The sequence below is a fragment of the Pongo abelii genome, chromosome 3, assembly GCF_028885655.2.
Source record: "Pongo abelii isolate AG06213 chromosome 3, NHGRI_mPonAbe1-v2.0_pri, whole genome shotgun sequence".
Taxonomy (NCBI): Eukaryota; Metazoa; Chordata; class Mammalia; order Primates; family Hominidae; genus Pongo; species Pongo abelii.
The window spans coordinates 48520886-48536995 of record NC_071988.2 but is presented as its reverse complement, the minus strand read 5'-3'; the positions used below and the strand labels follow the sequence as shown (position 1 = coordinate 48536995).

Sequence of the window (16110 nt, the reverse complement as noted above, 5' to 3'; positions counted from 1 at the left end):
GAAGAAGGATGTGTTTGCTTCCCCTTCCACCAGGATTGTAAGTGCCCTGAGGCCTCCCCAGCCCTGTGGAACTGTGAGTCAATTAAACCTCTTTCCTTTATAAATGATCCAGTCTTGGGCAGTTCTTTATAGCAGCATGAGAACAGACTAGTATGATACAATTTTGTTAAACAGATCTAAGGAATCTCCTTAGATTGTGACATAATACTTTTGGAAACTTTCTTTCTGACAACTTTTATCCCTGCCCCCCAAAAGATAAAGCAGCATTCAGTGTCCTTTCCAGTTCTAAGACCTCATGTGCCTCCATGACCTACATTCAAATCATCTTCTGTGGAGATGGTGCTGTTGTGTTGAATTCGCCCCTTTGCTGCCTACTTGATGCTACAGAAGGAAAATCACTTCATGGGACCCCTCTGTGTGTTAAGGTATGCTTGCTGAGAGCCTGGTGGCCTGACTGATTGGAGGCATCAACACAGTGTGTCATGTACAGCCATGAAGTGATGTAAGCATGGGGAAAAAGACAGATGACCCCTCACAGTTCAGGGAAGGATGGTGATGGGCCGCTGCTGCTGCTGCTTATGTTAAGTCAGTAATAGTCACATGCACATTATTATTCTAGTAATTAGACTTAATTTGTTGAACATTTTCCCCAGCTTTGTCCCAAGAAGGGTTTAAAGTGCTTGATTTTCACAAGTAGTCCTTCTAGCTCATCCACAAATCAATGTCCATCTGGGTGCAGTGACTCACGCTTGTAATCCCAGCAGTTTGGGAGGCTGGTGGGAGGATTGCTTGAGCCCAGAAGTTTGAGACCAGTTTGGGAAACATAGTGATACCTCTTCCCTACAAAAAAATTAAACAATTAGCCAGGCATGGTAGCAAGCACCTATAGTCACAGATACTCCAAAGGCTGAGGTGGGAGGATCACCTGAGCCCAAGAGATCAAGGCTGCAGTGAGCAGTGATCGCACCACTGCACTTTAGCCTGGGCAACTGAGAGAGATCCTGCCTCAAAAAAGAAAAAAAATCCTATTTTTAAGCCTTAAAGATCAAGGTGGCAGTGAGCAGTGATTACACCACTGCACTTTGCCTTGGCAACTGAGAGAGACTTTGTCTCAAAAAAGAAAACAAACAAACAAAAAAAATTTCCTAATTCTAAGCCTTAAAAAGATAAGACATTTTTAATTATTTTAACTCCATAGTGAAACTTGCTTATATTACCCCAAATTCTATTTTTTATCAAAATATAGGGAAAACAATTTAGAGAAATGTTTTTATTAAGCAACATAGTTTATAAATGGAGGTAATTTCCCACTGCATAGATACCATGTTTTTTTAAGTTGAGGTTCTTCATGTGTATTTTCCCACTTTCATTAATCTCTTGTTTTTATCTTACACACTTTTTTACTTAGATTTGCCCAGCCAATAACTTCTTGTTTTAAATGTTTCATAAAAAGTATTTGGGAGTATTCATATGAAAATGATGGTTGTTTTCATAATTGTGTCCTTCTTTGTAGGATCCAAATCTAAAAAAATAAAAAATAAAAAAAGTCATTGGCATGTGAAAACCATTCAGAAAGGTATATTCTTATGTAAAATTTCAACCATAAAATAAAATAGCAAATGAATAAATAAAAAAGATTCATGCATATGGGAAAGGCAAACTAAAATTTTAACCCCCAAAGTCCTCTTTCCATGGTTGTGGATAATTCCAAAGGCGCAACTGTTTAAGAATTATTGGCTAACATTGCTGAAAAATAAGTCCAGATTTTCTCTCTTGTCTTGAGTTTGAATAACATTCTCTTACAGGCAAAGGGGTCACAAAATCTGAGATGTTATTCATGTTACATTTATGCATATAAAAATCTATTTTGGCAGAACTTCTAAATTTTCTACATGTGTTAATGTGTTGTAGATTAACTCTTTACTTTGCACATGAATAACTAATTAATTATACAGCTCTGGTTGATATGATAGAATACAAAAAACACTAGGAAGAAAGCTAAGACTTGCACATAAGAGGCCACTTCCTTCCTTTTCTTCATAAGCAACCATAATATCTAACCTCTATAATGTAAGAGACAGGAGATCTGCTTCCTTTGTCATCTTAAAAGAATAATAACCAGGAATATCAAATTTAACATAACCTTTGATTCTGCTATTTCACATCTAGAGCTAGATCCTAAGGAAGTAATCAAGGTTGTGCTCAAATAGATAAGAATTCCTTAGAAGACTTTTTATAATAATAAAATAATAAATATGCAAAAATAACAAAATCGATTAGCTAAATTTTGGTGCATCCATACAATGAAATATTATGCAATGATTAAAACATATTTTAAGAAGAATACTTTATTATGGAATGAAGTTCATAATATACTATTTGGATGAAAGAATCAGATTAGCAAATAAAACAAAAACACATATACACACAGATATACATACATACATATATGTGTCATACATTTACAAAAGTAGGATAATTGTTTGATGTATAGATATATACAAGAGTGATGTCAGCAAGATGGCAAAATATGACTTTCCAGTGCTTGTCCCTGTAGAAACATCCATTTGAACAACTATCCATGCACAAAAATATCTTCACAAGAGCTAAAGATTTCAGATGAGAGATTATAGCACTTGAATGTATTAGAGAAATAAGAAAAGGCTCATTGAGAAGGGTAAGAAGGACAACTTCGCATTACCTCTATCACTCCTCCCCCAAGACTAGGTAGCACAGTAAGTAGAGAGATAGATACTCTCCGCATAGGGTAAAATGAGTGAAGTAAGCACCCAACTTTGCCACAGACCCCAGCACCAGCTCCAGGCCAATGAACATTGGCATCAGGCTGGCACCCACAGACCAAGCTTCCAGGCCCACCTAAACACCAGGCCAGCCCCAACAACCCCAGGCCCTAAGCCGGCCCTAGCAAATTCAGGCTCCAGCCCCACCCAAGGCTCCAGACTGGCATCAGTGTCAGGCCACCCCTCTAAAGCCCCAGATTCCAGGCCAGAACACATGGACCCAGCCTTTAGGCTTACCCCAGCTTCAGGCCAGCCCTGTGGTCCCTGACTCCAGTGCCCATGGACCTGCCCTCCAGAGCAATACCCACAGACCCAGGCTCCAAGCCCAACCCAGTGCTAGGCTGGCCCCTATGCAACCAGCTCCAGGCCACCCCTCATAACCCCAAGCACCAGGACAGCATTGACAGTTCCAGGCTCCAGACTGGCCCTGTGAACCCAGGCTCTAACCCACCCCAGCTCCAGACCAGTCCCTGCAGCCCCAGGTAACAGAATCTAGGCCTGCTCCAGAAATTCCAGAGTACAGGCCCACCATAGGAGACCCCAGCACTGGGTTTAACATAGGAGGCCCAGGCTCCATGGGCCCAGGTTCCAGGTCTATCCCAATGGATCCAGGCACCAGGTTCATTCCAGCACCAGGGTGGCTCTTGCAGACTCAGGCTGAAGGCCTAACCCCACACATCTACCCCAGGAATCAGGTTGGCTCTCATGGGCCCAGACTTCAAGTCCAGTCCCTATTGACACAGGCTCTAGGCCCATCCCAATGGACCCCAGCACCAGGCTGGCCCCCATAGACCCAGGCACAAAGCCTATCCACCTGCTGATCCAGGCACCAAGCAAGTTGGCCCAAGAACTCTAGCATAAGTCCTCCCATGAGCCCAGCTGGATAGCCCACTGAGAATCTTTGGACCTGCCAACTGGTAAAGGCTTTCCCTGCCAAAGCCAATCTGTAAAGACTAGAAGAGATGCCCACTTTTTCAAATGTACGGATACCAGGGCATGTCCATAAAGATCACAAATAATCAAGGAAAGATGATACCACCAAAGGAACAAATAAAGCACAAGTAACTGTTGCTGATGAAAAACAGCCTAATGAAAAATTCAAAATAATCACCTTGAAGCTAAGTGAGCTACAAGAGAACACAGATAGACAACTAAACAAAATAAGAAAAAGAGTACATAAACAGAATGAAAAGTTCAATAAAGAGATAGAAATCATAAAAAAGAACCAAACAGAAATTCTAGAGCTAAGGAACATCATAACTAAACTGAAAAATTCAATAAAGAGATTGAACAGCAGACTCAATCAAGCAGAAGAATCAGAGAGCTCAAAGTCTGGTCATTCAAAATTACTCAACCAGAGTAATAGAAAAAAGAATGAAAAAGTGAAGATAGCCTACGGAAATTATAGGTCATCATTAAGTAAACCAATATACACCTTATTGGTGTTCCAGAAGAAGCAGAGAAAGAAGGAAAAAGGGAGAGAAAGCTTATTTAAAGAAAAGCAGCTGAACTTTCCAAATTTGGAGAGGAAGATTAACATGCAGATCCATGAAGCCCAAATAACTTCCAAATATATTAAATATAAAGAGATTGCTACCAAGACACATTATAATCAAATTTTTAAAAATCAAAGACAAAAAGAAAATTTTACAAGCCACAAGAGAAAAGCAAAGAGAAAAAACATTCAAGGGAACCCCTATAAGACTATCAGTGTGTTTCTCAGTAGAAACCTTGCAGGCCAAAAGAAATTGAGATGATGTATTCAAAGTGCTAAAAGAAAACAACTGCCTACCAAGAATACTATGTAGCAAGGCTGTCCTTCAGGGACAAGGAGAGGTAAGGACTTTCCCAAAGAGGCAAAAGCTGCAGGAGTTCATCATCATTAGATGCACTTTATGAGAAATGCTAATGGGAGTTTTTCAAGTTGAAATGAAAGGACATTAACAATGTGAACACGTATGAAAGTATAAAACTTATTGTAAAGATAATAATAGAGTCAAATTCAGAAAATATTAATACTTTAATGCTGATGCAGCATCATTTTTAACTCTAGTGTAAAAGTTAAAAGACAGAAGTATTAAAATAACTATAACTACAAAAATTTGTTAATGGATATATGATATATAAAATACGTGAATTGTGACATCAATAACATAAAATGTAGTGGGAGGAAAAGCTAAATCTCAGTTTTTATATGCAGCAAAGTTGTTTTCAGCTTAAAATAAATAGTTATGTTTTATGTAAGACTCATAGTATCTACAAATAAAAAACCTATAGTACATACACAGATGATAAAGAGAAAGCAATCAAAGCATACTATTACCAAAAAGCTCATCAAATCATAAGGGAAAAGAGGAAGAATAGAATGAAGGAACTGTAAAACAGTCAGAAAACAATTCTTTAAATGTCAATACTAAGTCCTTAACTATCAGTAATTACTTTAAATGTAAATGGATTAAATTCTCTAATCAAAAGACAGAGTGAAAAAAATAAGTTATAAGAAATTGCTGCCTATAAAAAAACTCACTTTAGCTTTAAGGATATACACAGACTGAAAGAGAAGGTTTGGAAAGATATTCCATGCAAATGATAACCAAAAGAGATGAGGGATGGCTCTACTTAGACAAAGTAGACTTTAAGTCAAAAACTGTCAGAAGAGACAAAGAAGGTCATTATACTAAAGGGCTCAATTCATCAATATAATATAATAATTATAAATATATGTGCACCCACCATCAGAGAACCTAAATAGATGAAGAAAATATTAACAGAACTGAAGGGAGAACTAGACAGCAATACAATAGTAGTAGGGGACTTCAATAACCCACTTCCAACAATGGATAAATCATTCAAATAGAAAATCAACAAGGAAACAGTAGACTTGAACAACGCTATAGACCAAATCGACCTAACATACATAGAGAGCATTTCACCCAACAGCAGCAGAGTATACATTCTTTTCAAGCGCAAATGAAGGGAAAATAAATCTTGGAGCCCCAAAATCACTAAGCTAGAGGGAAAAGTCAAGCTGGGAACGGCTTAGGGCAAACCTGCCTCCCATTCTATTTGAAGTCATCCCTCTGCTCACTGAGATAAATGCATATCTTACTGCCTCTTTCAGAGAGGCTAATCAGAAACTCAAAAGAATGCAACCATTTCTCTCTTACATATGAACTGAAAGCCTGCTCCCTGCTTCGAGATGTCCTGCCTTTGCTTCCAGTTGTCCTGCCTTCCCGGACTGAACCAGTGTTCATCTTACATATGTTGATTGATGTCTCATGTCTCCCTAAAATATGTAAAACCAAGCTGTACTCTGACCACCTTGGGCACAGGTCATCAGGACCTCCTGAGGCTGTGTCACAGGTGTGCATCCTTAACTTTGGCAAAATAAACTTCCTAAACTGACTGAGAACTGTCTCAGATTTTGGGGGTTCACACGTTCATGGAACATTCTCCAGGACAAATCTTATGTTAGGCAACAAAACAAGCCTTAACAAATTTAAGAATACTGAAATCATTTTGAGTAGCCTTTCCAACAAAAATAGTTAAATTATAAATTAATAAGAGGAAAATTGGAAAATTCACAAATATGTAGAAATTAAACAACACTTTCCTAAACAGACAACGGATCAAAGAAGAAATCAAAAGGAAAGATTTAAATTATGTTGAGACAAATAAAAATGGAAACACAATGTACCAAAACTTACGGGATGTAGCAAACACGGTTTTAAAAGGGAATTTTGTAGCAATAAACACCTACATTAAGAAAAAATAAAGACATCAAACAACCTAACTTTATACCTGTGGGAGTAGAAAAAGAACAAAGCCTGACGTCAACAAAAGGAAGGAAATAATAAATATTAGAGCAAAAATAATGAAATAGAGGATAGAAAAATTTTTTTTTTTTTATTTATTTTTTTAATTTTTTTTGGTATGATTTAATTTATTTACATTTTCCTTTATGGTTTACATTATTTGTATCTTGCACAAGAATTAAAATACACTTTCCCATAATGCCTTCTAAAATTATTTTTTGTTTGTCTTTAATCTTTTTTTTTTTTTTTTAATTTATGAAGAATTTATTGATGATTCTTGGGTGTTTCTGGGAGAGGGGGATATGGCAGGGTCATAGGATAATAGTGGAGAGAAGGTCAGGAGATAAACACATGAACAAAGGTCTCTGGTTTTCCTAGGCAGAGGTCCCTGCGGCCTTCTGCAGTGTTTGTGCCCCTGAGTACTTGAGATTAGGGAGTGGTGATGACTCTTAAAGAGCATGCTGCCTTCAAGCATCTGTTTAACAAAGCACATCTTGCACCGCCCTTAATCCATTTAACCCTGAGTTGACACAGCATATGTTTCAGAGAGCACGGGGCTGGGGGAAAGGCCATAGATCAACAGCATCCCAAGGCAGAAGAATTTCTCCTAGTCAGAACGAAATGGAGTCTCCTATGCCCACCTCTTTCTACACAGACACAGCAACAATCTGATCTCTCCTTCCTTTCCCCACACTTCCTCCTCTTCTCTTCAAGAAAACCGCCATCGTCCTCATGGCCCGCTCCCGATGGTCGCTGTCTCTTCGGAGCTGTTGGGTACACCTCCCAGACAGGGCAGCCGGGCAGAGGCGCTCCTCTCCTCCCAGACGGGGCGGCCGGCAGAGGCGCTCCTCACTTCCCCGACGGAGCCGCCCGGGCAGAGGCGCTCCTCGCTTCCCAGACAGGGCCGCCCGGGCAGAGACGCTCCTCACTTCCCAGACGGGGCCGCCCAGGCAGAGACGCTCCTAACTTCCCAGACGGGGCCGCCCGGGCAGAGGCGCTCCTCACTTCCTCCCAGACCGGGTGGCAGCCGGGCAGAGGCGCTCCTCACCTCCCAGACGGGGCGGCCGGGCAGAGGCGCTCCTCACTTCCTCCCAGACGGGGTGGCGGCCAGGCAGAGGCGCTCCTCACCTCCCAGACAGGGAGGCCGGGCAGAGGCGCTCCTCACTTCCCAGACGGGGTGGTGGCCAGGCAGAGGTGCTCCTCACTTCCCATATGGGGTGGCGGCCGGGCAGAGGGGCTCCTCACTTCCCAGATGGGGCAGCCGGGCAGAGGCGCTCCTCACTTCCTCCCAGACGGGGTGGCGGCCAGGCAGAGGCACTCCTCACCTCCCAGACGGGGCGGCCGAGCAGAGGTGCTCCTCATCTCCCAGATGGGGCAGCCGGGCATAGGTGCTCCTCACTTCCTCCCAGACGGGGTGGCAGCCGGGCAGAGGCACTCCTCACCTCCCAGACGGGGCGGCTGGGCAGAGGCGCTCCTCACTTCTCATACGGGGTGGCGGCCGGGCAGAGGCGCTCCTCACTTCCCAGATGGGGTGGCCGGGCAGAGGCGCTCCTCACTTCCCAGATGGGGTGGCCAGGCAGAGGCACTCCTCACCTCCCAGACGGGGCGGCCGGGCAGAGGCGCTCCTCACTTCCCATACGGGGTGGCAGCCGGGCAGAGGCGCTCCTCACTTCCCAGATGGGGCAGCCGGGCAGAGGCGCTCCTCACTTCCTCCCAGACGGGGTGGCGGCCAGGCAGAGGCGCTCCTCACTTCCCAGACGGGGCGGCCAGGCAGAGGTGCTCCTCACTTCCTCCCAGACGGGGTGGCGGCCAGGCAGAGGCGCTCCTCACTTCCCAGATGGGGCAGCCGGGCAGAGGCGCTCCTCACTTCCTCCCAGACGGGGTGGCGGCCAGGCAGAGGCGCTCCTCACCTCCCAGATGGGGCGGCCGGGCAGAGGCGCTCCTCACTTCCCAGACGGAGTGGCCAGGCAGAGGCACTCCTCACCTCCCAGAGTGGGCGGCCGGGCAGAGGCGCTCCTCACTTCCCAGAGTGGGCGGCCGGGCAGAGGCGCTCCTCACTTCCCATGGGGGTGGCAGCCGGGCAGAGGCGCTCCTCACTTCCCAGATGGGGCAGCTGGGCAGAGGTGCTCCTCACTTCCTCCCAGACGGGGTGGCCGCCAGGCAGAGGCGCTCCTCACCTCCCAGACGGGGCGGCCGGGCAGAGGCGCTCCTCACCTCCCAGACGGGGCGGCCGGGCAGAGGCACTCCTCACCTCCCAGACAGGGCGGCCGGGCAGAGGCGCTCCTCACTTCCCAGAGTGGGCGGCCGGGCAGAGGCACTCCTCACCTCCCAGACGGGGCGGCCGGGCAGAGGCACTCCTCACCTCCCAGAGTGGGCGGCCGGGCAGAGGCGCTCCTCACTTCCCAGAGTGGGCGGCCGGGCAGAGGCGCTCCTCACTTCCCAGAGTGGGCGGCCGGGCAGAGGCGCTCCTCACTTCCCAGATGGGGCAGCTGGGCAGAGGCGCTCCTCACTTCCCAGACGGGGTGGCCGGGCAGAGGCGCTCCTCACTTCCCAGAGTGGGCGGCCGGGCAGAGGCGCTCCTCACTTCCCATAGGGGGTGGCAGCCGGGCAGAGGCGCTCCTCACTTCCCAGATGGGGCAGCTGGGCAGAGGCGCTCCTCACTTCCCAGACAGGGCTGCCGGGCAGAGGCGCTCCTCACTTCCCATAGGGGGTGGCAGCCGGGCAGAGGCGCTCCTCACTTCCCAGATGGGGCAGCTGGGCAGAGGCGCTCCTCACTTCCTCCCAGACGGGGTGGCGGCCAGGCAGAGGTGCTCCTCACCTCCCAGACGGGGCGACCGGGCAGAGGCGCTCCTCACTTCCCATATGGGGTGGCAGCCGGGCAGAGGCGCTCCTCACTTCCCAGACGGGGTGGCGGCCAGGCAGAGGCGCTCCTCACTTCCCAGATGGGGCAACCGGGCAGAGGCGCTCCTCACTTCCTCCCAGACGGGGTGGCGGCCAGGCAGATGCGCTCCTCACCTCCCAGACGGGGCGGCCGGGCAGAGGTGCTCCTCATCTCCCAGACGGGGCAGCCGGGCAGAGGCACTCCTCACTTCCTCCCAGACGGGGTGGCAGCCGGGCAGAGGCGCTCCTCACCTCCCAGACGGGGTGGCAGCCGGGCAGAGGCGCTCCTCACATCCCAGACGATGGGCGGCCGGGCAGAGGCGCTCCTCACTTCCCAGATAGGGCGGCCGGGCAGAGGGGCTCCTCACATCCCAGACGATGGGCGGCCAGGCAGAGATGCTCCTCACTTCCTAGATGGGGTGGCGGCGGGGCAGAGGCTGTAATCTTAGCACTTTAAGAGGCCAAGGCAGGAGGCTGGTAGGTGGAGGTTGCAGCGAGCCGAGATCACACCACTGCACTCCAGCCTGAGCACCATTGAGCATTGAGCATTGAGCATTGAGTTAGACTCTGTCTGCAATCCCAGCACCTCGGGAGGCTGAGGCGGGCAGATCACTCCAGGCCAGGAGCTGGAGACCAGCCCGGTCAACACGGCGAAACCCCGTCTCCACCAAAAATACAAAAACCATTCAGGCGTGGCGGCACGCGGCTGCAATCCCAGGCACTCGGCAGGCCGAGGCAGGAGAGTCACAGGAGCCCGAGGCAGGGAGGTTGCAGCGAGCCGAGATCATGGCAGTACAGTCCAGCTTCGATAACAGCGGGAGACCGAAAAAAGGAGAGGGAGACCGAAGAAAGGGGAGAGGGAGACTGAAGAAAGGGGAGAGGGAGAGGGAGAGGGAGAGGGAGAGGGAGAGGGAGAGGGAGAGGGAGAGGGAGAGGGAGAGGGAGAGGGAGAGGGAGAGGGAGAGCGAGGATAGAAAAATTAAAAAAAAAATCTATGAAACTAAGAGTTGGTTTTTTGAAAAGATAAAACGGATAAACTGTTAGCTAGACTTACTAAGAAAAAAGAGAGAAAATCAAATTAATAAAATTATAAATCAGTGTGGAGATGTTACAACTGATACCACAGAAACACAAATAATCATAAGTGACTACCATGAGCAATAATATGCCAAAAAACTGGATAGCCTAAAAGAAAGAAATGGACCAGTTCATAGTAACAAACAATCTACCAAGACTGACTCATGAAGAAATTCAAAATCTGAACAGTTCAATAATGCATAAGGAAATGGAATCAGTAATCAAAAACCTCCTCAGAAGCAAAAAGCCCAGACCCAATTGCCTCACTGGTGAATTCTACAAAACATCTAAAGAAAAATTAGGTTGACCACAGTGGCTCATGCCTGTAATCCCAGCACCTTGGGAGGCCAAGGCAGGCGGATCACCTGAGGTCAGGAGTTCAAGACCAGCCTGGCCAACATGGCGAAACCCTATCTCTACCAAAAGTACAAACATTAGCTGGGTGTGGTGGCAGGAGCCTATAATCCCAGCTACTCAGGAGGCTGAGGCAGGAGAATTGCTTCACCTGGGAGGTGGAAGTTGCAGTAAGCTGAGATCGTGCCGTTGCATTCCAGCATGGGTGACAAGAGTGACACTCTATCTCAAAAAAAAATGAAAGAAAAATTAATGCCCATCCTTCTCAAACTCTTTCATAATTGAAGAGGAGGGAACACCTGCAAATTCATTATTAGCCTGATACAAAAGCCAAACATGGATGCTACAAGAAAAGAAAATGATAAGCCAATATCCCTAATGAACACACATGTAGAAAATCCTTAACAAAATACCAGCAAACAGAATTCAACAGTACCTTAAAAGGATCATACACCCTGATCAAGGGGGATTTATCCTTGGGATGCAAGGATAGTTAAATATATGCAAATCAATAAATATGATACAATGTATTAACAGGGTAAAAGACAAAAATCGTATGATCATCTCAATAGATGCAGAAAAAGCATCTGAGAGATTTTGTCACCACCAGGCCTGCCCTAAAAGAGCTCCTGAAGGAAGCGCTAAACATGGAAAGGCACAACCGGTACCAGCCGCTGCAAAATCACACCGAAATGTAAAGACCATTGAGACTAGGAAGAGACTGCATCAACTAACGAGCAAAATAACCAGCTAACATCATAATGACAGGATCAGATTCACACATAACAATATTAACTTTAAATGTAAATGGACTAAATGCTCCAATTAAAAGACACAGACTGGCAAATTGGATAAAGACTCAAGACCCATCAGTGTGCTGTATTCAGGAAACCCATCTCATGTGCAGAGACACACATAGGCTCAAAATAAAAGGATGGAGGAAGATCTACCAAGCAAATGGAAAACAAAAAAAGGCAGGGGTTGCAATCCTAGTCTCTGATAAAACAGACTTTAAACCAACAAAGATCAAAAGAGACAAAGAAGGCCATTACATAATGGTAAAGGGATTAATTCAACAAGAAGAGCTAACTATCCTAAATATATATGCACCCAATACAGGAGCACCCAGATTCATAAAGCAAGTCCTGAGTGACCTACAAAGAGACTTAGACTCCCACACATTAATAATGGGAGACTTTAACACCCCACTGTCAACATTAGACAGATCAACAAGACAGAAAGTCAACAAGCATACCCAGGAATTGAACTCAGCTCTGCACCAAGCAGACCTAATAGAAATCTACAGAACTCTCCACCCCAAATCAACAGAATATACATTTTTTTCAGCACCACACCACACCTATTCCAAAATTGACCATATACTTGGAAGTAAAGCTGTCCTCAATAAATGTAAAAGAACAGAAATTATAACAAACTATCTCTCAGATCACAGTGCAATCAAGCTAGAACTCAGGATTAAGAATCTCACTCAAAACCACTCAACTACATGGAAACTGAACAACCTGCTCCTGAATGACTACTGGGTACATAACGAAATGAAGGCAGAAATAAAGATGTTCTTTGAAACCAACGAGAACCAAGACACAACATACCAGAATCTCTGGGACGCATTCAAAGCAGTGTGTAGAGGGAAATTTATAACACTAAATGCCAACAAGAGAAAGCAGGAAAGATCCAAAATTGACACCCTAACATCACAATTAAAAGAACTAGAAAAGCAAGAGCAAACACATTCAAAAGCTAGCAGAAGGCAAGAAATAACTAAAATCAGAGCAGAACTGAAGGAAATAGAGGCACAAAAAACCCTTCAACAAATAAATGAATCCAGGAGCTGGTTTTTTGAAAGGATCAACAAAATTGATAGACCGCTAGCAAGATTAATAAAGAAAAAAAGAGAGAAGAATCAAATAGATGCAATAAAAAATGATAAAGGGGATATCACCACCGATCCCACAGAAATACAAACTACCATCAGAGAATATTACAAACACCTCTACACAAATAAACTAGAAAATCTAGAAGAAATGGATAAATTCCTCGACACATACACCCTCCCAAGACTAAACCAGGAAGAAGTTGAATCTCTGAATAGACCAATAACAGGAGCTGAAATTGTGGCAATAATCAATAGCTTACCAACCAAAAAAAGTCCAGGACCAGATGGGTTCACAGCCGAATTCTACCAGAGGTACAAGGAGGAGCTGGTACCATTCCTTCTGAAACTATTCCAATCAATAGAAAAAGAGGGAATCCTCCCTAACTCATTTTATGAGGCCAGCATCATCCTGATACCAAAGCCTAGCAGAGACACAACAAAAAAAGAGAATTTTAGACCAATATCCTTGATGAACATTGATGCAAAAATCCTCAATGAAATACTGGCAAACAGAATCCAGCAGCACATCAAAAAGCTTATCCACCATGATCAAGTGGGCTTCATCCCTGGGATGCAAGGCTGGTTCAATATACGCAAATCAATAAATGTAATCCAGCATATAAACAGAACCAAAGACAAAAACCACATGATTATCTCAATAGATGCAGAAAAGGCCTTTGACAAAATTCAACAACCCTTCATGCTAAAAACTCTCAATAAATTAGGTATTGATGGGACGTATCTCAAAATAATAAGAGCTATTTATGACAAACCCACAGCCAATATCATACTGAATGGGCAAAAACTGGAAGCATTCCCTTTGAAAACTGGCACAAGACAGGGATGCCCTCTCTCACCACTCCTATTCAACATACTGTTGGAAGTTCTGGCCAGGGCAATTAGGCAAGAGAAGGAAATCAAGGGTATTCAATTAGGAAAAGAGGAAGTCAAATTGTCCCTGTTTGCAGATGACATGATAGTATATCTAGAAAACCCCATTGTCTCAGCCCAAAATCTCCTTAAGCTGATAAGCAACTTCAGCAAAGTCTCAGGATACAAAATCAATGTACAAAAATCACAAGCATTCTTATACATCAATAACAGACAAACAGAGAGCCAAATCATGAGTGAACTCCCATTCACAATTGCTTCAAAGAGAATAAAATACCTAGGAATCCAACTTACAACGGATGTGAAGGACCTCTTCAAGGAGAACTACAAACCACTGCTCAAGGAAATAAAAGACGACACAAACAAATGGAAGAACATTCCATGCTCATGGGTAGGAAGAATCAATATCATGAAAATGGCCATCCTTCCCAAGGTAATTTACAGATTCAATGCCACCCCCATCAAGTTACCAATGACTTTCTTCACCGAATTGGAAAAAAACTACTTTAAAGTTCATATGGAACCAAAAAGAGCCCGCATCACCAAGTCAATCCTAAGCCAAAAGAACAAAGCTGGAGGAATCACACTACCTGACTTCAAACTATACTACAAGGCTATAGTAACCAAAACAGCATGGTACTGGTACCAAAACAGAGATATAGATCAATGGAACAGAACAGAGCCATCAGAAATAATGCCACATATCTACAACCATCTGATCTTTGACAAACCTGACAAAAACAAGAAATGGGGAAAGGACTCCCTATTTAATAAATGCTGCTGGGAAAACTGGCTAGCCATATGTAGAAAGCTGAAACTGGATCCCTTCCTTACACCTTATACAAAAATCAATTCAAGATGGATTAAAGACTTAAATGTTAGACCTAAAACCATAAAAACCCTAGAAGAAAACCTAGGCAATACCATTCAGGACATAGGCATGGGCAAGGACTTCATGTCTAAAACACCAAAAGCAATGGCAACAAAAGCCAAAATTGACAAATGGGATCTAATTAAACTAAAGAGTTTCTGCACAGTAAAGGAAACTACCATCAGAGTGAACAGGCAACCTACAAAATGGGAGAAAATTTTCGCAACCTACACATCTGACAAAGGGCTAATATCCAGAATCTACAATGAACTCCAACAAATTTACAAGAAAAAAACAAACAACCCCATCAAAAAGTGGGCGAAGGACATGAACAGACACTTCTCAAAAGAAGACATTTATGCAGCCAAAAAACACATGAAAAAATGCTCACCATCACTGGCCATCAGAGAAATGCAAATCAAAACCACAATGAGATACCATCTCACACCAGTTCGAATGGCAATCATTAAAAAGTCAGGAAACAACAGGTGCTGGAGAGGATGTGGAGAAATAGGAACACTTTTATGCTGTTGGTGGGACTGTAAACTAGTTCAACCCTTGTGGAAGTCAGTGTGGCGATTCCTCAGGGATCTAGAACTAGAAATTCCATTTGACCCAGCAATCCCATTACTGGGTATATACCCAAAGGACTATAAATCATGCTGCTATAAAGACACATGCACACGTATGTTTATTGTGGCATTATTCACAATAGCAAAGACTTGGAACCAACCCAAATGTCCAACAATGATAGACTGGATTAAGAAAATGTGGCACATATACACCATGGAATACTATGCAGCCATAAAAAATGATGAGTTCACGTCCTTTGTAGGGACATGGATGAAATTGGAAATCATCATTCTCAGTAAACTATCGCAAGAACAAAAAACCAAACACCGCAAATTCTCACTCATAGGTGGGAATTGAACAATGAGAACACATGGACACAGGAAGGGGAACATCACACTTCGGGGACTGTTGTGGGGTGGGGGGAGGGGGGAGGGATAGCACTGGGAGATATACCTAATGCTAGATGACGAGTTGGTGGGTGCAGCGCACCAGCATGGCACATGTATACATATGTAACTTACCTGCACGTTGCGCACATGTACCATAGAGCCTAAAGTATAATAATAAGAATAATAATAATAATAATAATAAATAAAATAAAACAAAATAAAATAAAATAAAATAAAAAAGAAAAAGCATCTGAAAAATTCAACATCTTTTCATGATAAAAACTCTCGTAAATTTGTTTGAGTTCATTGTAGATTCTGGATATTAGCCCTTTGTCAGATCAGTAGGTTGTGAAAATTTTCTCCCATTTTGTAGGTTGCCTGTTCCTCTGATGGTAGTTTCTTTTGCTGTGCAGAGGCTTTTTAGCTTAATTAGATCCCAGTTGTCAATTTCAGCTTTTGTTGCCATTGCTTTTGGTGTTTTAAACATGAAGTCCTTGCCCGTGCCTATGACTTGAATGGTATTGCCTAGGTTTTCTTCTAGGGTTTTTATGGTTTTAGGTCT

General features: G+C 44.3%; 1 protein-coding gene across 1 annotated transcript in view; it reads right to left on the bottom strand.

Annotated features, from left to right (window-relative positions):
• Positions 1–1258: 1258 nt before the first annotated feature.
• Positions 1259–16110, bottom strand: part of CWH43 (cell wall biogenesis 43 C-terminal homolog) — an 86298-nt gene continuing 71446 nt past the window's right edge. The window contains exon 15 of the mRNA XM_024246325.2: positions 1259–1522. Within this exon, the coding sequence (XP_024102093.2) occupies positions 1444–1522 (79 nt within the window). The 3' untranslated portion in view covers positions 1259–1443. The remainder of the gene's footprint in view (positions 1523–16110) is intronic.